Below are 25,666 nucleotides of genomic sequence, written 5' to 3' on the forward strand. Positions count from 1 at the left end.
TGTACCATCCGGCGGGGTCTCACATCCACTCGCAAAGGAACAGCAGAAGAGAGATCCTGAGAGCTGGCTCACTTCATCAATACCAACCAGCATTATGGGTGACACTACCTCACCTGGCTCAGAGGGAGCTGTGGCAGGCGTAGATGTCGTTAGCCCAGTAGGGAGCTACAACAGCAGCTTCTCCACCAACAGTGCCTGGGGCATCAGTGGCAGTGGCCCGTGGTTGCTGGCGTTCATGCTGACGGTCATCATCCTGATAACGGCCTGTGGAAACACGCTGCTCATTGCTTTGGTGTTTGCCCATCGCTCTTTGCGTTGCACCTCCAACTGCTTCCTGGTGTCACTGTTCCTGTCTGACCTGATGGTGGCGCTGGTGGTCATGCCCCCGGCCATGCTCAACGTGCTGTGCGGGGCCTGGGTTCTGTGGCCAGGCTTCTGTCCCGTATGGCTCTGCTTTGACATCATGTGCTGCAGTGCCTCCATCCTCAACCTCTGTGTGATCAGCCTGGACCGCTACCTCCTCATCATCTCTCCACTACGCTACAAGCAGAGGATGACCCCTCCCCGGGCCCTGCTGCTGGTGGGGGCTGCTTGGGGGTTGGCAGCACTGACTTCCTTCTTGCCAATCGAGATGAACTGGCACAGCTTGGGCCACTGGAGCGGGCACGGGATTGGTAGCACCAACGTAAGCTCCTATTCAGAGCTGAGCACACTGTACCCAGCGTCCTACTTCCAGCTTGCGCCCTCTGGTGACCTGTCTTTCCAGTGTCGCCTTCCAGTCACGCTGCCCTTTGCCCTGGTGGCGACCGTCCTCACTTTCTTCCTGCCCTCCAGCGCCATCTGCTTCACCTACTGTCGGATCCTCCTGGCCGCCCGGCGGCAAGCAAGGAGGGTGGCAGCACTCAGTCACCCTCCATACCCACATCCCTCTCATGGGGAGCCCTCCCGGCCGCCTTCTCCTGGGGCTGCAGCAGGGCACGCCCACCACCACGACGCAGAGGACTACAGTCACCAGGAACCTCCTGTGTCACGCAACGTCCCGGTAAGAAAGACGGCAAAGGCTCGATGAAAAGACCCAGTTATGTTTCAGCTATCTAGATGAAAAGACTAGACCCAGTTATGGTTCAGCTATCTAGATGAAAATACTAGACCCAGTTATGTCTCAGGTATTTAGATGGAAAGACCAGGTCATGTTATGTCTCAGGTATTTAGATTAAAAGACCAGGCCATGTTATGTCTCAGGTATTTAGATGGAAAGACCAGGCCATGTTATGTCTCAGGTATTTAGATTAAAAGACCAGGCCATGTTATGTCTCAGGTATTTAGATGAAAAGACCAGGTCCTGTTATGTCTCAGGTATTTAGATTAAAAGACCAGGCCATGTTATGTCTCAGGTATTTAGATTAAAAGACCAGGCCATGTTATGTCTCAGGTATTTAGATTAAAAGACCAGGTCCTGTCATGTCTCAGGTATTTAGATTAAAAGACCAGGCCATGTTATGTCTCAGGTATTTAGATTAAAAGACCAGGTCCTGTCATGTCTCAGGTATTTAGATTAAAAGACCAGGCCATGTTATGGCTCAGGTATTTAGATTAAAAGACCAGGCCATGTTATGGCTCAGGTATTTAGATTAAAGGGCCAGGACCTGTTATGTCCCGGGTATCTCAAAGGCATTATTCATCAAGTCTTCTTGACCATTCGACTCATCAATACTTAACTAAAACAAATCAGCTCTCCCACACAGAGATGCCTGATAAAATTATACATATTAGCTGTGATGTTCTTGATGAAATGGTAGAAAAACCTTTAGAGGAGCAGGGTTTTATGGGACAATGTGAGCAGGAACAGACGGAACAGAAACAATAAAAGAAACACATAATTTACAATAAGTGTTTATTTGTTGTTGTCTTCCTGCAATTTAGCCTTGGGAAAATAAGGTTATATGCTGTTTCCATACAGTAAAATGGCAGCCATAATTCTGAAACCGCCCAGGTTATAGGGTTGATCTAATCTTGAAAGGGAGCACCTTTCTTTCCATTCCCAGTCATAGATTTCCACTAGCCTTTATTGCTTTCGCCTGTCAGGTTCTGTCAGCTAAATTGTCATGAAGAAAAGCCAATGAGCTGGCGAGGAGAGCCGGAGCGTGGCCGTTAATTGAGAGCAGGATGCATGGAATTGAGATAGGACTTGAGGGATGAGGAAAGCCAATTAAAAACCCAAGGGGAGGAGTCAAACCCACATGAAAATCCACGTCTAGAGAAATGTGTTCCCACTTCAACGTGTGTGTGTGTGTGTGTGTGTTCAATGTCACGCAGCCACTTGACCTGTACTATATTCCCATTCCATTCAAATGAAGTGCCTTGAGGGTTGGCAGCATGCTGTCCCTCAACATCTCCTCCCAGGGGAACAGGGAATGGAAGAGATGAAAATGACGAGCAAAATGAAAGCCTTTCAAATGAATCTGAAAGAAACCTCTCGGATGAAGTGGGTAACAACAGGAATCTTTCAATGCAACATTTGCTGGTAGAGATGGCAAAGACCTTGTGCTGTAGGCGTTGTAGGTAAGACGGGGTGGCATTGAGGGCTGTAGTGTAGGCAACAGCAAATAATAACAAGGATGCTTAAAGGGTTAAGAATTCATACACATTATTTCTCTAAGACAGTAAAAGAAATACTTGTGCTAAAGTTCTAAAGCCGCTCAGTAGACAATGTATTGGGAAAGATTTTATAGATGACACTGAGGGCACCCAGGGGAATTGTGAAAATTATAATATTGGTATAATCTCTTTAGATCCTTGTAGAAATATCCAGGTTTATTCCACTTTGATTATCTTTCTTTCCAGTTTTCAGCCTAAAATATTTTCAGGAGCTCTTCAGACACATCCTCTCACCTTGAAGATCATCTCTCTCTCTCTCTCTCTCACACAGGGACACAAGCATCACATATACACACACAGGACAGAAAACAGGTGTATACGCAAATTTCTAATAAACCACTACTATATCTTTACTTCTGGTTTCTGGTTTTGGGAGAGAGCAGCTCATGTTCACATTGAACTGTCTTAGGCCATGGAAACAACATATTAGACATTTTAATTGGGTGTTCCCCTTTTAACATCAGCTTCTTCAGTGAAATGGAACATGACGTGGAAAATTCAAACAACACTCCAAGTGGACAATGTTGAAGTATATATTTGCTACAGTATATAAAACGTCTCACTCTACCATCCCTGTTCACCCCATCACTGAGTGAGGCGGGAAACACGGCTTCCTTGGATTCAATGGTTTAATGTGTCCAGTTGAGATTGGAAGAAAGGAACACAACACGACTACTAGCTTATAGTCGTCTACTAATGTCACGCTAGTTTATAAGCCATCTCCTTATACATTCTTATCTTTCCATGAAATTAAACACTCCTGAAAACAATTTGACAAGATTTGGTATTAGGTTGTGGGCTGGACACACCTGGGCTGCACTTGCCTATATATTCTGAATGAGATATTTAAGAGGACCTGGTCAATGATCCTCGTTTAGCTTGATAAATAACAGCCCAGGTCAAGTGAAAACAAGTCATCTTACATTATTTGAGCTAATATCCCCATAATCCATAATGTACCTACCTGGACCTCTGTTATCTCAGTGTGTGCCCTACCATCCACAGCTGTTGATGAACAGTGAGCGCAGGGCACTGAAGGCCAGCCTCACATTGGGTGTCCTGCTCGGGCTCTTCTTCGGCGCCTGGCTGCCCTTCTTCATCACCAACATGGCTCAGGTCAGTACAGGCAACAGACACCGGCTCTGGACCAATACAGGACATGGGACCTTGTTGGTTTGATTGATTGATTGATTGATTGATTGATTGAAAACTTTATTAACAGATTGCAGAATGGGTACAATACAGTATGGCTCAATACACACAATTGTTAAGGGGATGCAGACCAGAGAAAGACTTTCATCTTGTTTACATCAGGGTCCCCCATTTTCAATTCATCAGGACATATATGACATACATGACATACAGATAGACAGTACTGCTACATCTATACATTTATGACATACCAGATTTGCAAATACAGTACTGTTTGTGATACAAAAAGAGTCCAGAAAAGGGAGTATATACATTTGACGTAAAAACTGTACATTGGAGGAGGTTGGGTGGGGTTGGGTGGGTGGGGGGGTTGGGTAGGAGGGGTTGGGGGGGGGAAACACTGTACAACTGTACAAGCAACACTGTACATTGGAATATTGACAACCATACTAGGTCATTTACTGTACATTGGAGGGGGTTGGGGGGGGGCACTGTACAAACAAGCAAAACTGTACATTGGAATATTTACAAAACCATACTAGGTAATTTACTGTACATTGGAGGGGGTTGGGTTAGGACATTTACAGGGGCCAGTTTCGAATGGCAGTCTTCCGTAGGTGTTCTTTGAGAGTGGTTTTGAAAGTGGGTAGTGATTCACATTCCTTTACAGCTTTAGGTAGGGCGTTCCACATTGATGTGGCATAATTGCGAAACGTGTTTAGTCCCTTGTTTGAGCCGAATCTGGGTTTAACATGATTTGTGGAGCTCCCTCTGGTGTTGTGATCGTGGTATTCACTGACCTTTGGGAAGTATTTTGACATGTACATGGGTACCTTGGTCGTGTAGTGTATCTTGTAGACCAGGCCCATTGCAAGTTGCTGTACTCTGTCGTCTACTCTAAGCCATCCTAGGTTGTCAAAGTGGGCAGGGGTGAGGTGGGTTCTAGGAGTAAGGTCAAGCAGTAGTCTGACCAGTTTGTTTTGAGATATTTGTAATTTTGTTTTTAGCACCTTTGAGGTGCTTTGGTACCATGAGGTGCAAGCATAGTCGTAGTACCCTTGAATGAGTGCTCCTGCCAGAGTCTTCAGGGTATTCTTGTTTACCAGAGAGGAGATCCGGTACAAGAATCGAGTTTGTTGGTTGACTTTTTTTATTACATTGGATGCCATTTTGTCACAGGAAAGATTAGCCACTAGGATGGAACCCAGGTAGGTAATTTCATCTTTCCTTGTGACAATATTGTCACCCACTGTAACTGAGAAGCCGTCGGTCTTGCCGAGTTTGTTATTTGAACCGAAGAGAATGGACTCTGTTTTGCCCATGTGTAATGATAGTTTGTTATCAGCGAGCCATATGCAGATTTTGCCTAGTTCCGAGCTGAGGGTTTTTTCAACCTGTAACTTGTTCTTGTCAGAGACCAGAAAGGAATTTAACTCTCAAAGTGTAATTCACAGGAATAAATAGTGGTTTGGTGAAGAATTTGAGGCATACATTGATGATGTCATGGAAATAAAGCTGATTACAGCAATACCGCGCAATGTAACCATGAGAAGATTCACATGCATCACATTAGATGAGCTCTGCAAAACTGTCTCAGTATGTAACTCCTCCACCTCAGACATTGATCCTGTACCTACAGCTTTCTTCAAACAGGTGTTTAATAGTGTTTCAAACCCTGTGCTAGATATCATCAACACTTCCCTTAGAACTGGTATTTTCCCAGATGCCTTTAAAACAGCAGCTGTAAAGCCATTATTATTATTATTATTGGGTAGGGGGTGGGTGGGGGACACTGTACACTGTACATTGGAATATTGACAAAGCCATACTTGGTAATTTACTGTACATTGGAGGGGGTTGGGTTAGGACATTTGCAGGGGCCAGTTTCGAATTGCAGTCTCCCGTAGGTGTTCTTTGAGAGCGTTTTTGAAAGTGGGTAGTGATTTGTTTGTTATCGGCGAGCCATATGCAGATTTTGCCTAGTTCCGAGCTGAGGGTTTTTTCAACCTGTAACTTGTTCTTGTCAGAGACCAGCAGGGCTGATCCGCAAACAGGAACAAGTTGCAGTCACAAGCTGACGACATGTCATTTGCATAAATTAGGAACAGTAGCGGTCCTAGTATGCTTCCTTGTGAACACCACAGCTCACTGGGAGGAGGGGGGGGGGGGGGGGGGTAGGGTACCGTTTCCCTCCACCATCTGTTCTCTCCCCTCCAGGTAGGATTGTATCCAGCTCACTGATAGACTATCAAAACCAATAGCTTTTAGCTTGTCAATCAGAATGGTGTGATTGACAGTGTCGAAGGCCTTTTGTAGGTCCAGCATGACCATGCCGCAGTGTTTGTCCGCGTCCACCTCTTGTTTGATGTGGTCGTTCAAATAGAGAATGCATGTGTCAGTGGAGTGGGATGTTCTGAAGCCAGATTAGAATTCGTAGATTCGATTTTTTTCCCCGCGAGGTACTTTTCGACCTGTTCGTATACTCTTTTTTCCATGACTTTTGAGATGGAGGTAAGGATAGAAACAGGGCGGTAGTTGCCTGGGTCTAATTTGCTGCCCTTTTTGTGCAGGGGTGTTACTCTCGCAATTTTGAAGTCCTTGGGGACGTGTCCCTGTTTTATGGAGAGGTTTATTATGTGTGTGATGACTGGGGTGGTGGCGGCTGCTGAGTCTCTGAGGAATTTGGAGGGGATGTTGTCATGGCCAGTGGCCTTGTTCGGTTGGAGGGCGCTCAGTTTTTTGAGTACCTCATCTGTTGTTACCATTTCCAGTTTGAAGTCGTCTTTGTGGACCCCTAGGTTCTTGTAGTATGCTACTATGTGTTCTACCCCATAATGCCCTGAGTGGGAGGGTACTGTAGTTTGTTTACCAGTGTTGTGGCTATGTTTGTGAAGAAAGTGTTTAAGTAATTGGCTACATCCAGCTTGTCTGTGATGAGCGTGTTGTCCGTCTTTATGTTTATGTTTGAGAATCTGGTTTTAAGTTTTTTACTGCAGCCTAGTTGATTATTGAGTAATTTCCAAAGTTCACATGGTTTGTTTTTGTTTTCCTCAGTTTTGTCATTGATGAATTTTCTTTTTAGCAGTTTTGATCATGGAGTTTACGTCATTTCTTAGTCTGTTTCTTTCTAGTTTGAGTTCAGTCACGTGGGCTTGGAGTTCACTGCTCGTGCTTTTTTTAAGCTTTGACTGACTTTTACGAATTTTTTTGTCTCTGGCTTTCATAGCGGTCAGTATTTCAGTGTGCATCCACGGCTCAGCGCGATTTTTTACCCTGGTGGTTCTTAGGGGGGCCATGTTGTTTAGTATTGTTGAAAATTTGGTTTTGAAGCCAAGCCATGTTTCTTCAACCAGTGTACCATTGAGCTCATCTGACCAGTCCAGGCTCTCCAGTTCAAGGTTAAAGGCCTCGCTAGAGTAGGTTTTGAGGTCTCTAGATGTGACTGTTTTGTGACAGCCAGCCTTTTGCTTTAGCTTTTTGCGGGTGCAGAATATCATATAATGATCACTTAACCCGCATGCTATAACCCCTTTATTGGAGATCTTGGACTTGTCAGAGGTCAGGATGAGGTCAATGGTAGTCTGAGTTGATTCACATACCCTTGTGGGTTGGGTGATTAGCTGGCCGAGGCCGTGTAGATCACAAAACCTACTGAAGGCCTTGAAGACGGGTGCTGCTTTACGTAGCATATCCGTGTTCCAGTCCCCAATACGATTTTTTTCTATGCCCTCCACCCCGGCTAAACACCCATCAAGTGTGTCATAGAAGCCACTGTGTTCTGGCGGTCTATAGATTGTGCCTACTAGTACTGATTTCGCCCTTTCAAATAAGATTTCAATCCAAACAGTTTCAATCTCGTCATGGTTAAGGTCAGTACGGTTGATGAATTTGGTATCTTTGTGAATATACACACAGACGCCACCTCCATACTGGTTTCTATCCCTCCTGACTATTGAATAGTTCTCGATTTCAATCTCTGGATCCTGTACAGATTAGTCTAGTTTTGTTTCTGTGAAACACAATATGTTAGCCTTACCGTTTAAAACAGTAGGGGGGGGGGGGGGGGGGGGTGCGCAACAACCAGGAAGGGGGTTGGGAATTGGCATAACGACTAACAGTGGGATGGGAGAAAAATCGGAAAAAAGGAGGGGAAAAAAAACTGTACATATCTGCTGAACCAAATGATACAGCTATTAACTCCATTACAGACTGCTTATACTTGGATGAGTAAGAACTTCCTGAAACTAAACGAGAACAAAACTGAAATTCTAATTATCTGCCCCAAAACAGAAATATAGCAAAAGTACGACCATTTATTAATCAAAACGATGCTGAGAAGCTAATTCATGCATTCATATCTAGCCGGTTAGACTACTGTAATGCACTTTTCACAGGTCTCCCTAAGAAAACCACAGAGAGGCTTCAGCTAATCCAAAACTCTGCAACCCGACTGCTAACTAGAACCAAAAGAAGAAGCACATTAGTCCAGTCTTAGCTGCTTTACACTGGCTTCCTGTAACATTTAGAATTGACTTCAAAGTCTGTCTACATACAAAGCTCTAAATGGACAGGGACCTAGATACATCGCCAACACTCTAATAAATTACAGGCCAGCAAGAACACTGCAATCATCAGCTGCTGGACTACTAGAGGCTCCCAGAAACAGTCAAAATAGGATCGGTGATGCAGCCTTTATCAACTACGCCCCAAAACTATGGAACAAACTACCCAAAAACATCAGGGAAGCCAACTCGCTAGACATCTTCAAAAGACAGCTTAAAATCTCTTTGCTCAGGCATTTAAATGAAACCACAGGGATATCCTGACACAAATTGTACTTTACCTGCACTAGCTTACCCTGCCTACTTTTATACACTTCCTATCAAATTCATGTGTCAGTTCTATGCTAATTTCATCTCACTACCTCCTACTCATATGCACTGTAATTTTAAGAGCGCTGCTCTGTTGTAATTCAAAACTGAACTTTGTAAAAAAAACTCAAAGTTGAGAGCGATGCACTGCTCTGTTGTATGTTAGAACTTTGTAAAGAAACTCAGTGTTAAGAGCGATGCACTGCTCTGTTGTATGTTAGAACTTTGTAAAGAAACTCAAAGTATTGAATGAATGAATGAATGAAAACTTTATTAACAGATTGCAGAATGGGTACAGTGCAGTACAGCTCAATACATACAATTGTTAAGGGGATGCAGACCAGAGAAAGACTTTCGTCTTGTTTACACCAGGGTCCCCCATTTCCAATTCATCGTAACATATATGACATACATGACATACAGATAGACAGTACTGCTACATCTATACATTTATGACATACCAGATTTGCAATTACAGTACTGTATTTGTGATACAAAAAGAGTCCAGAAAGAAAAGAGTATATACATTAGGCGTAGAAACTGTACATTGGATTGGGTAGGTGGGGGTGGGACTGTACATTGGAGGTGGTTGGGGGGGGGGGGGGGGGGGGGGGGGGGGTAGGAGTGGGGGGGGGGGGTTGGGTAGGAGGGGTGGGTGGGGACTGTACATTGGAGGTGGTTGGGTGGGGGGGGGGGGGGGTGGGTAGGAGGGGTGGGGGGGGGACACTGTACAACTGTACAAACAACACTGTACATTGGATTATTGACAAGACCATACTTGGTAATTTACTGTACATTGGAGGGGGTTGTGTTCGGACATTTACAGGGGCCAGTTTCGAGTTGCAGTCTCCCTTAGGTGTTTTTTGAGAGTGTTTTTGAAAGTGGGTAGTGATTCACATTCCTTTACAGCTTTGGGTAGGGCGTTCCACATTGATGTGGCATAATTGCGAAACGTGTTTAGTCCCTTGTTTGAGCCGAATCTGGGTTTAACATGATTTGTGGAGCTCCCTCTGGTGTTGTGATCGTGGTATTCACTGACCTTTGGGAAGTATTTAGTCATGTACATGGGTACCTTGGTCGTGTAGTGTATCTTGTAGACCAGGCCCATTGCAAGTTGCTGTACTCTGTCGTCTACTCTAAGCCATCCTAGGTTGTCAAAGTGGGCAGGGGTGAGGTGGGTTCTAGGAGTAAGGTCAAGCAGTAGTCTGACCAGTTTGTTTTGAGATGTTTGTAATTTTGTTTTTAGCGCCTTTGAGGTGCTTTGGTACCATGAGGTGCAAGCATAGTCGTAGTACCCTTGAATGAGTGCTCCTGCTAGAGTCTTCAGGGTATTCTTGTTTACCAGTGAGGAGATCCGGTACAAGAAACGAGTTCGTTGGTTGACTTTTTTTATTACATTGGATGCCATTTTGTCACAGGAAAGATTTGCCTCTAGGATGGAACCCAGGTAGGTAATATCTTCTTTCCTTGTGACAATATTGTCACCCACTGTAACTGAGAAGCCGTCGGTCTTGCTGAGTTTGTTATTTGAACCGAAGAGAATGGACTCTGTTTTGCCCATGTGTAATGATAGTTTGTTATCAGCGAGCCATGTGCAGATTTTGCTTAGTTCTGAGCTGAGGGTTTTTTCAACCTGTAATTTGTTCTTGTCAGAGACCAGCAGGGCTGAGTCGTCCGCAAACAGGAACAAGTTGCAGTCACAAGCTGACGACATGTCATTTGCATAAATTAGGAACAGTAGCGGACCTAGTATGCTTCCTTGTGGAACACCACAGTTTACTGTGAGGGGGGGGGATAGGGTACCGTTTACCTCCACCATCTGCTCTCTCCCCTCCAGGTAGGATTGCATCCAGCTCACTGATAGACTATCAAAACCAATTGCTTTTAGCTTGTCAATCAGAATGGTGTGATTGACAGTGTCGAAGGCCTTTTGTAGGTCCAGCATGACCATGCCGCAGTATTTGCCCGCGTCCACCTCTTGTTTGATGTGGTCGTTTAAATAGAGAAGGCATGTGTCAGTGGAGTTTGATGTTCTGAAGCCAGATTGGAATTCGTAGATTAGATTTTTTTCCGCAAGGTATTTTTCGACCTGTTCGTATACAATTTTTTCCATGACTTTCGAGATGGAGGTAAGGATAGAAACAGGGCGGTAGTTGCCTGGGTCTAATTTACTGCCTTTTTTGTGCAGAGGGGTCACTCTCGCAATTTTGAAGTCCTTGGGGACGTGTCCCTGTTTTATAGAGAGGTTTATTATGTGTGTGATGACTGGGGTGATGGCGGCTGCTGAGTCTCTGAGGAATTTGGAGGGGATGTTGTCATGGCCAGTGGCCTTGTTAGGTTGGAGGGCGCTCAGTTTTTTGAGTACCTCATCTGTTGTTACCATTTCCAGTTTGAAGTCATCTTTGTGGACCCCTAGGTTTTTGTAGTAAGCTACTATGTGTTCTACCCCATAATGCCCTGAGTGGGAGGGTAGTTTGTTTACCAGTGTTGTGGCTATGTTTGTGAAGAAACTATTTAAGTAATTGGCTACATCCAGCTTTTCTGTGATGAGCGTGTTGTCCGTCTTTATGTTTATGTTTGAGAATCTGGTTTTAAGTTTTTTACTGCAGCCTAGTTGGTTATTGAGTAATTTCCAAAGTTCACGCGGTTTGTTTTTGTTTTCCTCGGTTTTGTCATTGATGAATTTTTTCTTTGCTGTTTTGATCATGGAGTTTACATCATTTCTTAGTCTGTTTCTTTCAAGTTTGAGTTCCGTCACGTGGGCTTGGAGTTCACTGCTCGTGCTTATGTTAAGCTTTGACTGACTTTTACGAAACTCAGAGCATTTTTTGTCTCTGGTTTTCATAGCGGTCAGTATTTCAGCGTGCATCCACGGCTCAGCGCGATTTTTTACCCTGGTGGTTCTTAGGGGGGCCATGTTGTTTAGTATCGTTGAAAATTTGGTTTTGAAGCCAAGCCATGTTTCTTCAACCAGTGTACCATTGAGCTCATCTGACCAGTCCAGACCCTCCAGAGTTATGCACTGCTCTGTTGTATGTTAGAACTTTGTAAAGAAACTCAGTGTTAACATATTGGGTGCCAACAACGAGATTACTCGTTATTTGGTTGCCAATAACGAGATTTCTCGATATTTAATCGTTATTTCTTTTATTAGCGATATCCATTAATTTTTCATCCATCCAGCCTGACGTTATCATTGGGAATGGCTCTGAGCTCGAAAAGGGCAAATACCGCCCCCTATCGTCTCCCGGATGGTAATGCACATCATTGGATTGGATTGAGTGGCCATGTGCATCAGCGAAAAACTCCGGTCCAGGGTTTCCCCATCTCTGGCAAGCAGTGTCTGTTACCACATTCACTGGGGAGGCTCGGAGCAGCTTTCGATTATGCGTTTTGGACTATAACGTTGGATCAATAAACGCGATCAATATTTGGAATGGCGATCAGGAATTGGATTAATCTTTTTGCAGAACATCTGATCTGAGGTAAGGACTCTATGTTACCAGTTTTGGGTTAATCAGAGTTTTTTTTCACAGCGTTCACAACGTGTGTGTGTGTGTGTGTGTGTGTGTGTGTGGTGTTAGGCGCTGAGCGCGGCACGAATAAATGATTTTTCAGCCTGCTTTTGTATCGTGCATAAGAACACAAATACTCTCGATAATCTAGCGTTTATGTGAAAACGATTCATAAATCAGCCGGAAAATGACAACGTGTTTTGTGTATTCCAGTAAATGGCTATTATCGCGGAATCTTTTTTTCTTTCTAGAAATCTCCAAAACTATACTCGTAATCAAAGCGGTATAAAACGGAAATGTACTGATGAAAAAACAATCCGTTTCGTACATGTTGACTGCAAGCAAGTCATTGATAAGCGACGGGTGTATTAGACCCATAGCCATAATTTAAGATATAGTTTAATCGCTCACAAATGTGCTCGTCCTCGATAATAAGCGATAATTCGTCATATCCGGCCGGCACACAATGTGTTAACACATTAACTGCCACGCAGTTTGCCCCTCTCATGCCCATCTCTGCCACCACTCTAAGCCTATGGAGATGTTCACCTTCTTTGCAGGGCTATAACTTTTTTAATTGTATTGCTAAATTGACATTACTATGGCCCATTCAACATCGATTATCTATCGTTCAGGATGTAGGAACGTTATACTTTTTCATTCAAACATTCATACGAAAATACCGTCTAGAATATAAGTATGTTTTTATCGTTTTCTGCAGTAATTCCTAGAACGCTAGTTATAGGCCTAAACGCATATATAGATTATCGATTGCCGTTTATTGCAGATACACGCTATATTAAAAAATTCAATTGTATACGATCCTAAACGCTATGACTCATCATGCGCGGATAAACGGGGGGGGGGTCGTTTATAATTCCGTGATCGTCAGTAAATGCTTTATGTAGTATGGGTTGTAAATAAAGAAATGTACAATCGCCTTGAAAATAACGTTAGAAAATAGGAATAAAATAATAATAAAAAATAAGGAAGTGCAGTTAAAGGTGTAAAGCTCTATCCTTTCTAAGTCTCTTCATTGATAGTCAGGGTATCGATGTGTTGCAGAAATGGTTGCCAGGTCACATGGAATGTTTCAAGGGAGCCCTTTAGGGAGAATCTGATTCGCTCAAGCTTAACGCAATGTAGTATCTCCTGTATCCATCTGTTGTGAGTAGGTGGGGAAGGGTGTATCCATTTAAAGAGAATAAGTCTCCTAGCGAGGAGGGTAGTGAACGCCACAACTCGTATTGCAGCCCTAGATGCGATCGTAGGGGGATTCGGGATACCGAAAAAGGCAGTGAGTGGATCAGGGTCTAACGTCACGCCCAGGACCCTACTTAGTGTATCAAATATTGCAGTCCAAAACTCTGTGAGTTTGGGGCACGTCCAAAACATGTGCATATAATCGGCTGGAGATTGTTTACATCTATTACACGCATCCGTTCTATCCGGGTATATCTTTGCTAACCTCGCATTGGTGTAGTGAACCCTATGCAGGATCCTACACTGCAGCAAACTGTGTCTTGCACATATAGAGGAAGTGTGTACAAGGTCTAATATATGATCCCATTGTTCATCTGTAATGATAATTCCCAGATCTTCGTCCCATTTGGCTTTTAGGGAGTCTAAGCAAGTTGGGTTCATCCAAAATATTTTATCATATAAAATTGAGACGAGCCCTTTCCGCCCGGTACCGAGCGATAGGAGAGGGTCAGTCCTAGAGTCTGGAGGACGGCCAGGGAATTGTGGGAATTGGTTCTGAACAAAATGCCTGATCTGAAAAAAACGGAAAAGGTGAGAATTTGGGAGACCAAATTTTTTTGATAGTTCTGCAAACGACGAGAACACACCTCCGGAGTAGAGGTCATTAATGGTTAGCAAACCTTTGTTCGCCCAGCTTCTGAATACAGGACGGTAAGAATAGGTGATTACGAGAGATTGGAGCTAGCCCCGACGGAGCGTGTAGGCCAAATTGTTTCCTAAACTGATTCCAGATTTTCAAAGTATCCGTCACAATTTGGTTCCGAGCCACCTGTTTAATAGGGATCGAAATGGGTAGTTGGGATGTTGCCACAGACCAGAGTGAGTACTTTGAAGAGGAGACTTCCATCCGAGCCCATTGGGGTTGGTCTTCTTCCTCCCTCCTGGTCCTCCAGTAAAGGGGTTTGTTTATATTACATGCCCAATAGTAATAGCGAAGATTGGGCAAAGCCAAACCCCCTTCCGATTTGGGATGTTGCATGATCGTCCTCTTAATACGTGCTCTTTTGTTACCCCACAGGAATGAACCTATAAGTTGATCAATTGAAGTGAAAAAGGCTTTATTAATAAATATTGGTATATGCTGAAAAGCGTATAGAAATCGGGGTAAGACCACCATCTTTATCAGGTTAACCCTTCCCAGAAGCGAGAGGGGGAGAGAGGACCATCTCGTCAGATCTAGCTTAAAGCGATCCAGCAGAGGACGGACATTTTTTGCGAAGAGCTCTGTCTGTGATTTGGCCATAAAAATCCCTAGATATGTGAATCCTTCCGTGGCCCTTTTAAAGGGGAAAAGCGATTGAGGAAGCCGTTCCGCAGATGCATTAACAGGTAAATATTCACTTTTCTGGAGATTAAGTTTGTATCCAGAGAGCTGCCTATGTTGTTCTAGAATATCCAGGATAACAGGGATGGACGATGACGGATTGGAGACATAAAGTAGGAGATCGTCGGCATACAATGAGAGTTTATGAACCAGGCCGAACCTCTCAATCCCCTCAAATCGGTCCTCACTGCGAAGCCATATGGCTAAAGGTTCTGCGGCGAGCGTGTAGAGCAAGGGAGAAAGCGGGCATCCTTGACGAGTGCCGCGATAAAGCGCAAACTGGCCCGACTTGGTACCATTCACATTAACCAAGGCCACTGGGGACGAGTATAGGAGTTTTATCCATGAAATAAAACCTGGTCCCAAACTGAATTTCTCAAGTGTATGGAACAGGTACCTCCATTCCATAGCGCCGAGATATGCGGTGAGCTACTGGAGCCCCCCTGGCATTTGGCCCTTTAGAAGGGAGTCATTATATACTCTCAGTAGAAAAGGAGCAACCAACACGGAGTAAGTTTTATAAAATTCTGTAGTATAGCCATCTGGCCCGGGTGATTTGCCACTTTGTAAAGATTTGATTGCCTCAGTTACTTCAGAGATGGTTATAGGCGTGCCTAACTCTTCAGCTTCCGCTTTATTCGCCTGAGGGTATTTGAGAGACTTGAGGGGGTTTGGGCGATCCCAGTCCTGCTGGGAGGACTCCGACGTGTAAAGTTTGGAATAGTAGTCAGAGAAAATTTCTGAAATTTCCGTAGGGTCTGTTGTAGTGACACCTAATTGGGATTTTATCCTGGGAATCAGTCTAGAGGCACTCGCCACTCGTGCTTGGTACGCAAGTAATTTTCCGGCCTTATCCCCCTGCTCGAAAAAACGCTGCTTTGTGTGCAGGAGTAGTCTCTCGATCTTACTAGTTGAGAGCAAATCATATTGTGATTAGAGCTGGAGTCGTTTCTTATATAGAGCAGGAGTTGGTTTAGATGAATACTGGATGTCCAATCGTTTAATCTCATCTGATATACCCGTTAATTTGGATTGTTCCTGCTTCCCAAAATGAGAGGTAAAGGAGATGGCCTGTCCGCGGAGATATGCCTTAAAGGCCTCCCAGAGCATGTCATTGCTAACTTCAGGTGTGTCGTTTATCGCAAAGAAGATTTTTATTTGTGCATGAATAAAATCCTTAAATTCAGGTTCAGATAATAAGTGGGAATTGAATATCCAAAATGTTGAGGGTGTTCTACCCTGGGGGAAGTTAATTTCAACGGATGTCGGGGCATGATCGGAAATGACTATACTATGGTACTTAGTAGAGAGACTACATTATGTAGTAGTTTTTCATCTAGTAAAAAGAAATCTATCCTCGAATACATGTGGTGGACATGGGAGAAGAAGGAGAAAAGTTTATCTGTAGGAAATTTTGCTCTCCAGGGGTCTATAAGGCCAAGCTGTTCCATATGAAATTTTAGAATGCTCGCCGCTTTGGAGATGGTAGTACGTCTATCCGAAGACCTATCCAGTTCCATGTTTTGGACCTGGTTAAAGTCTCCTCCGATAATTATGTGATGATCATTAAGGTTAGGTATCGTGGAAAATAACTTAGATACAAATTTATCATTGTCCCAATTCGGTGCATATATTGAGGCCAAAACCACCGGAATATTCTGCAGCTTGCCCGACACTATAACATATCGTCCGTCAGGATCAGTTAAAATGGTGGAAGGCTCGAAGGGTACATCCCTATGTATAATAATTGCAGCTCCCCTGGCTTTTGCTGATAATTTAGAATGAAAAACGTGTCCCATCCATGCTCTCTTAATGCGGGGGATATCTGAGGTGCAGATGTGTGTCTCTTGTAAAAAACAAAGGTCACCCTTGAGGTGTCGTAGATGGTTAAGTACCTTGTTAGCCTTGATAGTTGTTCATCCCTTTGACATTCCATGAGAGGAAACGGATGTTCCTGCCCGTCACTGCCATGTTCTGTTAAGTATATACATACCTGAGTCGAAAAAGATAAAACATTGGAAGAGAGGAGAAAGGTAGAGGGGGATAGAGAAAAAGGGGGGGGGGGGGGGGGGGGGTTAATGCACACACATACACCCACACAACCATACACAAACATACTCACCCGGGGGTACATCCCTTGGTCCCTAAGGGAATAGCAACAGCCTCTGTACCTCTCCGGATACATTCCTTCCGGTGGAGACTCCATCCTCACTCCCCTTTTCCCCCTCTCTCCCGTCAATTTCGAACAGCCTCCAATACTATTACGGATAAACCTTTAAATTTGAGTTAAAAGAACATTCGAACAGCCAAAGAAATAAGAAATAAAAACCAAAACAAAAAACGGGATGCTTAAATTCAAAAATTAAACATTGGGATAACAATGAAAGATATTTGCAACACAACTCGAGGCTCATCCATTAGAGCATGGGCATAAAAGCGCTACCAATGACTCCCAATAAGGAGTGTGACCCATAGAAAGTAGAGAGTGAACAAGTAAACCGAGGTGTTCCAGTGTGTGTAGGTCAGCCTATAATTCAGTGGACCTGGGCAAAGCCCGCCTCCAGCTTACAACAGCTCGGGGAGAGTGTCTTTAGCCCCTGCTACCAGGCCCACTAGGGATATAAAGATTGCAAAACCAAAACAGAGTTGAAACAGAGGTGCCACTCTCTTCTTTTCTTTCCCCCCCCCCCCCTTTCTCCTTCTGTCTAAAAAAAATAAAAAAATTATATACATACATTTAAAGAGTAACATGGTAATAAACATGAGGTATATGCAGTTACAGGGGTTACACGATTCAGGGACCTCACAATGTACCTAAAATATGTATAGAGAAGTAATGAGGTTAGTTACATCCGGCAGTGTCAGAGACCTGTACCTTAAGACAGTAAAAAGAAGCGTGTACAAGTTGAGTTGGTCCAGTCAGTACCTTGAGTGCTTCCTGAAACATGCATACAAAACCCCCACTACTCAACAGATACTATCCGGCTTGTTTGTATTGAGACCCTCAAATATTAAGAGGAGCATGTGCACCCTGAGTATGCTCACCCTGCATAGAGAGTCATATGTATATAAATCCATACAAAAGAAAAGACAAATTAAGTTAAGAAAAAAAAGGGAAGATTATATACATATATAAAAAATAAAAATAAAAAGGGGGGGGGGGGGCAAAGACAAAAAAATACAAAGTAGGGAGCAGAAGAAAACGGCATGCAATCATTCACAAGGTCATGGCTATAGCAACCTGGTTGGCATAGGGTTCCTTTTGAAGGAGTCACTCTGATTGAAATAACAATATTGCCCTTCTGAGGCATAGGTGGCCAATCTATAGTGACTGGGCACTATAACATAACCAAGGTCCACAAGTTCAGCCGAACACTCAGTACGTCGTAATCATGCCTATTGCTGTTGGTGTTGGTTTCAGCTGGCCCCGAAGTGTCCGTTAGACCTAGGTAAATGGCCTAGTAAATTCAGGCCCAGTCTCTGCGCAATGAATACTCCTAAAGCATACAAATAGAACCTTCATTATCCCGTCAAACAGGTCCATTCCATGTATCTAGCAGCCTCTAAACAGAGGGAACGTCTACAGTTTGAATGCGAGAGAGACATGTAAAAATAAGGGCTATTAAAGAATATTAAGAAAAACAAAAAGGAGTTAGAAATACGGGCAAATATAATCCGCGTCGGCCATTTGGGAAGCATAGAAGTTCAGTTTCAGAAGCCAGTCCGCTTAATGTCAAGGGATCATCCCTATGTTCCCCGGGTCCTGTTCCCCGGGTCCTATGTTTTCCGGGTTCTATGTTCCCCGCTTTGATTGATTAATAGATTGGAAATTTTATTAATTTTTATTATTTTATTAATTATTAATGTCCGCCTTGTTTCGAACGGTTAAGCTTAGGCCCTCTTTCGAACTGGTTATGGTTAGAGTTTGGAATCAGGGCTGGTGGTGTAAAATTTTCAATCAATCAATCAATCAAAGCGGGGAACATAGAACCCGGGGAACATAGGACATTTACATTTACATTTACATTTAGTCATTTAGCTGACGCTTTTATCCAAAGCGACTTACAAGTTCTGTGCGACAAGACAGCAAGAAGGGTATAACTCTATCAGCTGAGTAACAATGTTCATCAAAGTGTTGCGTGTTACAGTGTAGGTTAGTTTATTAGGACAAGTGCATGACATTAAGGTTAGTCGGGGTTAGATTTTTTTTTTTTTTTTTTTTAATCATTTCAGATAATGGTTGAAGAAGTGAGTCTTTAGTCGACGGCGAAAGATTGGACGGGATTCGGCTGTCCTAACTGGGATGGGTAGTTCATTCCACCATTGTGGGGCAAGGACTGAGAATAGGCGGCTTCTCTTTGATGACCCTCCGGGAGCTTGGATAGGAGTAGATCTGAGGCGGCCAGAAGACGCAGAGCGTAGGGGTCTTGAGGGTGTGTAGTTAGAGACCATTGACCGGAGGTAGGCGGGAGCGGTTCCCTTTGCCGCACGGTATGCTAGGTCGAGGGCCTTGAAGCGGATACGTGCAGCAATGGGGAGCCAGTGCAGGTCCCTAAGAAGTGGGGTGACATGGGCTGACTTCGGTAGGTTTGAGATCAGGCGGGCCGCTGCATTTTGAATGAGTTGAAGAGGCTTGGTGGCAGTGGCCGGGAGGCCAGCTAGCAGTGCGTTGCAGTAGTCGAGGCGGGAGATGACTGTTGATTGGACGAGGAGTTGGGTGGCTTCTTTTGTCAGGAAGGGGCGTATCCTTCTGACGTTGCTCAGGAGGAATCTGCAGGTTCTGGTTGTCGCTGCGATGTGAGCAGAGAAGTTCAACTGGTCGTCGAGGACAACACCAAGGTTCTTGGCGGTCGGCGACGCGGTCACAGCTGCATTCTCGACTGTGATGGAGAGGTCGGTCAGGGGGGAGGATTTGGCCGGCAGGTGGAGCAATTCTGTTTTGCTTAGGTTCAGTTTGAGGTGGTTGGTCGTCATCCAGGCGGAGATGTCGGACAGACAGGCCGAGATCCGCTCAGAGACGTGGATATCTGAGGGAGGGAAGGAGAGGAAGAGTTGAGTATCATCGGCATAACAATGATATGAGAAGCCATGAGATGTGATAATGTTACCCAGTGATTTAGTGTAGAGGGAGAAGAGAAGGGGTCCTAGGACCGAGCCCTGGGGGACACCCGTCCGGAGGGGGCGGGTGGCCGACAGAGTCCCTCTCCATGACACTTGGTAGGAGCGGTCATTGAGGTATGATGTCAGCCATGTCAGCGCAGATCCAGCCACTCCCATTCCTGCGAGGGCCGCGAGGAGGATCTGATGGTTGACTGTGTCGAAGGCTGCAGATAGATCTAGGAGCTCCCAATGTCAATAGCCTCTCCCCATGAGGTCTCAGTGTCAGGCCTAACGCGGTCGACCAGTTTAGCCCAACCAATGTCTATAAATTCAGTCTCGCATTCTACATTCATTGTTCATTGCTCCCGGCGTCAGGTTAGCTTACCGCTGGGTACTCGCTGGGTAGCCGTCCACACTAGGCTAGCTTGGTCTTGAGGTACGCTTCGGCATCCCCAACAGACATGAAGCGTAGCCTGTCCCCGCTCTCTTCCGTAATCATCAGTTTGGCCGGGTAGTGAAGACTAGGCCTCAGCCCCCGCTTGTAAAGTAGTGCCATCACATCGCAGTACGGTGCTCGCTGTTCCAACACGGCCGGGGTATAATCCTCGTAGAAAGCAATTTGTTGACTGTTGTACTGCATCTCCGCTCTTCTCTTTCTGGCCTCCCGGATCACCAGTTCTTTAGTTTGATAGTTATGGAACCTGATGATAACAGGCCTAGGCTTTTCACCCTGCTTCGGTTTAGCTGCCAGAGACCTGTGTGCGCGGTCCAATTCTGGAGGGTTAGGGAGGGTCTCTGCCCCAAGAACTTGGGTTAAAAGGGTGGCGAAGAAGGGTGTTGGTCTCGGGCCCTCAATCTGCTCTGGTAGTCCAACAATCCGAAGGTTGTTACGTCGTCCTCGAGCCTCGAGATCCTCCGCCTTAGCCCTTAGCATAGCCTGGCTAGCCCTCAGATCAGCACATGTAGCCTCTAGCGACTCAATTCTTTCGCTTACAGAATCCGCATTCTCCTCCAGGGACTTGACCCGCTGTCCGTTGTCAGCCACGTCCGTTTTCATTTGGTCAAGTTTATTTTCCAGAGTGGTAATGGCTTTTCTGAACTCGGTGGTAATAGCTTCTTTGTGGTTCTCAAGCAGGGTGGCCAGCCAGGCCTTGCTAACAGCGTCGTCGGCCTCCTCCTCATTTTGAACATCGCCCCGTTTTGGTCTTGGATGACATCTTTGCAACGATAAATACTTAGTTAGCTATATCGATACTTGCATATAAACAAGAATTATGAGGGTTTGGAGTCTTAAAACGTAGAATTAAAAAAAACATGAGGGAGAGAGGGAAAAACGCAACCTACTCCCTGCTCACCATACCGGAAGCGATTTTTAGCCAATTTTTAAACTGAATCAACCCGCACTTTTACTCCGTCTATTCCATTTTATTATTTTTATTACTGAATGAAATCGTAAACAGAGAGGCCTATTGGGATGCTAGATCCTAATGTGAAAAACTGTGAATTACCTTACCTTGCTACCTCTCTATCTTTTTATGCTCGCTTATGCCTGTATTTTTTTTTACTGCTGTGAAGCACTTTGAATAGCAATTTCTGTATGAAAAGTGCTATACAAATATTATTATTACTTTGGAATATTTGAAGCGTTAAACATTTAAATATGATTTAGTTACAGCTGTAGGGGATAAGAAAATTACTGAAATGTAATTGTTAAAAATTTATGAATGACATCTGAATAATTTGCCTATTTAAAAGGAACATTAAAAAATAATTGGAAACATACTTATTTCCCATCTTCCCCAGAGCCAGACAAGAAGATTGATATCAGTTTCATCTGTGTGTGTCCAGTAGCTCCAGAGAGAGGTCCAGGTGCATGCTAGCCTAATAGGACAAGGACTGGAAGCAGTTGCAGTAATCTAATGGATTACATTACATTATGGGTTGTAATTATTCTAAGCAGGTAATCAATTTGCGACTGGTTACATTTTAAAAGTAAACTTCCCAAACCTGTCCATATTAGTATGTCCACCTACACTAATCAACAGTGAAAGATGAAACCCCTTTGCTTGGAAACCCATATATTCATAGTGGATAGTCTTTTTTTGCATTGCTTCTGAAAGAAAATAAAAAGGTTAGGTTTATGAGTTTGTGTTTTTATATACAGTATATATATAATGTTTTCCTATGTTAAAAGATTTATTTTATTGGATAATTTCTTAGAAACAATGTGGTTTCTTCACAATCAACAGTCTCAATTATTTCCTTTATAACCTTTCTGGTTCATTTTCGTTACCTCATCTCGGTCAGTGATTCAGAGGGGTAGCTTTGACAATTGTCACACTCGTTATTTGGCCTGCAGTGTTGAGCACTAAAAGTGAAATAGATAATAGATAGGGGGGGGGGGCTTGGACATTTACCAGTCTGTTTTATAATTGGTTAGTCCCAGCATCATTGCCTTGCCGAGTTATCCAATAAGGAAATATACCGGCTTCCTGCTACATAACTGAATAAGCTTTTATAATTGAGGTTAGGTCTTCCCTTTTCTGGTTAATTTAGAGTTGATCAGATTGAACACAAAGTTTCACAAACCCATTATACTTATCCTCTTTCCTCATTAGTTCATTACGCAGGAAATACAATGTGTAGATGAATAACATTTCAGCTCGATCTAAATTGGTCATTACACTCGTCCTGATTGTCAAGCTTTCGATGATCCAGTCATGTGGATTTTCCATCTGCGACCCCCCCCCCCCCTCCCCCCTCATAACAGGCCGAAAGGTCTTGACTGGGACTGCGCTCTCCTCCCTCTTCACACTCAATGTGGCATACAAACGCACCCCTCCCTCCTCTCCTCATTCCCACCGCCTCCTCCATCTCGACAGGAGCCTCTTCTCCAGCAGCTGTCCCCTCCTTCACTCAACAATAATAACCCCCGATCAACCCCAAGATCAACATGTTGCCCAGCCTGCCTACCCCAGTTACATTTACAAGTTCTGCTCTGGAGGAAATTAGCCATTCTACCAGTTTAAATAATAATAATAATAATAATTATTCATTTTATTTGTAAAGCGCTTCTCAGGAACCCAAAGTCGCTGACATTAGGCAGAGAAACAGAGAAAAACAAAGAAACAAAAGGAACATAAGACCACGGGAAACAGGGAAAACAGCATGATACACAGAAACATAAAGCCACAGTAACAAAGATCAAATCAGGTTGGAGGGGGGGTTAAGGTTGGGGAAGGTTGAAAGCTAGGGAGTATAAGTGAGGGACAGCTTGATATGTGGAAAAAACAATGTCAACCTTGTTTCCATAGTTTGAAACAGAAGGATCTGGTCAAACTGAAGGATTTGGTCAAATTACCAAATATTCCCCATGTACAGTGGTGCAGTGCTGGGCAACTGCGGTCAAACGGTGTTTGGGCTTCGAAGTGCGCGCATCCTATTATTATGCAAAGTCTAGGTGATAAGTGCCTAGACTTTGCATAATAATAGGATACCGTTTGGCCTCCGCCCATATTACGACTGCACCCCTGCCCATGTATAAACACACTGCCATGATTCTGAGAGCGATAGATGTGAGATGAACTGCACAGCATGGTGGCCTTTTGACTAGTTTACACCTGGCACTTGCTGTGTCTCCCTCTGGGTTGGGAAGTAACGGATTACAGTAATGTTGGTACAAATAATTGGTAATTGTAATCCATTAGTTACTATGAAAAAAGGGGAGGATGGAAAAAGGCTTTTTCTTTGAGATTATGGAATCCAACATTTCACATACATTTGAAATGGCATAGTTGTGGGGGATAATAACATTGAATTTACAGTCAATTTAGGCTCAAATTAAATTGGAATAATTTGTCAGTTTAGCTTCATATTCCTTGGATCTTTTGATCCAAAGTAACCTAAAGTAATCAAATTAAATGTTGTAGAGCTTGTGTAATCCAATGTATTACATTATGATTACAGTTGTAGGCAAATAGTCAGTATTCTGTAGTGGATAACATTGTGGATACCCAAAACATACTGTAACATGACCTTTCCAATCCGGGTCTCTCTACCCTCAGGCGGTGTGCGAGTGCGTCCCCCCAGCGCTCTTCGATGCCATCACCTGGCTGGGCTACTGCAACAGCACTATGAACCCCATCATCTACCCGCTGTTCATGAGAGACTTTAAACGGGCGCTGGGGAAGCTCTTACCCTGCTGCTGCCCCTCCCGCTCTCCCAGGAGACCCTCGCAGGCGCTCTCCCTCTCGCTCCGCAACTCGGGAGAGCCCAACTTACCCAGCGAGTCTCCTTCACCCCTGGCCTCCGATGCGCCGCACCCCCCTCCCACCGCCACGGACGCCGTCAACCTGTTTGACGCCGAGCAGGCTGGGATTGAGCTGCCTTTGCTCCTGCCCAATCAGGTGGACACCTTGGACTGAGGGGCCGGATGGAAGAGAAAGACAGTCAAGGAAGACACTGTTCCATCCAAGAGGATTTGTGGTGGAAGATAAAAAAAAAAAAAAAAAAAAAAAAAAGAGTAAAAAATATGAGAAATCATGACACACTAGACTAGGGGTTTAACGGTACACAAAAACCACGGTTCGGAAAGTACCTCGGTTTTGAAGTCACGGTTCAGTACGGACAGTTTGGCTTTCCATGTTCCACTCAGGGGTGATGTAGTGTGCAGTTAGTGTTAAGTAGGGCTGTCAATGAATATTCTATATTCAAATTAATAATCGGCTTGTAAAAAAATAAATATACATATATAAATTATATATATATATATATATTGAAGAATGTGCCAGTAGTAACAAATGAACAACAACCACGACCATTGGTCGCGAAGACAGTGATTTGCACTCTGAGCAATCTCAAGCCCCGGTTGGAAATACTTTTTGATCAACTTGTGGAACCTCAAGACAAAATTCTATGTAAACTACAGCTGGTCTACTCTTTTTTTTTTTTTTTTGTGAACGCTATTTTGAGAGTTCTAGTGTCAAGAATGTAAGTAGCCTACTTTTCAGTTTTGAGCACTTAGCACTTTATTGTAAATCATCCCTCAGGGTAAAACTTTATTGAATAGAGGAATTAGCTCATGCAGGTCCCTAATGGTTTGATTACTATTTCCCGTTTCATGCCAACCAAAATATATCGTTTCATGTTTATCACACCTTGTTCGGAGGCACATTGCTGTGTATGAATGTCCGTTCTAGGCCGTAAACTTTCATTAATTTGATCTCCGAGAGACAGCCCCTTCTCAATCTAGCACCAGTTCCTCACGCACAGAGAGAGAGAAGGTGGGCACGGCACGTGTGTATGTGGGGAGGAGGGGAGGTATTCTAGCTCTGGCTTTTCGTTTGCGTTCATCATACTACTAGGCTATGCTAAATTACAGGTACCATCTCAGTAGTGTGCGTGGGGTGAACAAACATCCGGCCCTTTGCGCAAGTTATATTTTGGGAAGGGGGTGAACCTGGAGTTTTGAATTAGGTTCTGCATATCCGCATGCAAGAAAAGTTCAGCACGTGTGTTCCGTTAGTGGTTAAAGTATTGTATTCGTTTGGTACACAGCTCGTACTGAACCGAAGGTCCCGTACCGAAATGGTTCGGTACGAATACGTGTACCATTACACCCCTATGACACACTTTGGAGTCATGTCTCAAATCACTAGAGCAGGTGTGTCAAATTCAATTAGCAAGGAGGCCAAAATGAAAAACACATATTAAAAAAAAAAACGTATTTAATTTGTGCATACCAGCTCAATATGTTGAGGTAAATGCACTTCTATTCATTCGGC

The 25,666-nt window shown here is 44.0% G+C and overlaps 1 protein-coding gene across 1 annotated transcript; it reads left to right on the plus strand.

The window, feature by feature from the left end:
* Positions 1-94: 94 nt before the first annotated feature.
* Positions 95-24,307, plus strand: htr6 (5-hydroxytryptamine (serotonin) receptor 6; the record flags this gene model as incomplete). The annotated part of the gene is made up of 3 exons (XM_084333436.1): positions 95-1,042; positions 3,664-3,774; positions 23,948-24,307. The coding sequence occupies 3 exons, from the start codon at positions 95-97 to the stop codon at positions 24,305-24,307; spliced, it is 1,419 nt and encodes a 472-aa protein (XP_084189562.1).
* Between the last annotated feature and the right edge of the window lie 1,359 nt (positions 24,308-25,666).

This window comes from Notolepis coatsorum (assembly GCF_963971535.1).
Source record: "Notolepis coatsorum genome assembly, chromosome: 17".
NCBI classification, from domain to species: Eukaryota; Metazoa; Chordata; class Actinopteri; order Aulopiformes; family Paralepididae; genus Notolepis; species Notolepis coatsorum.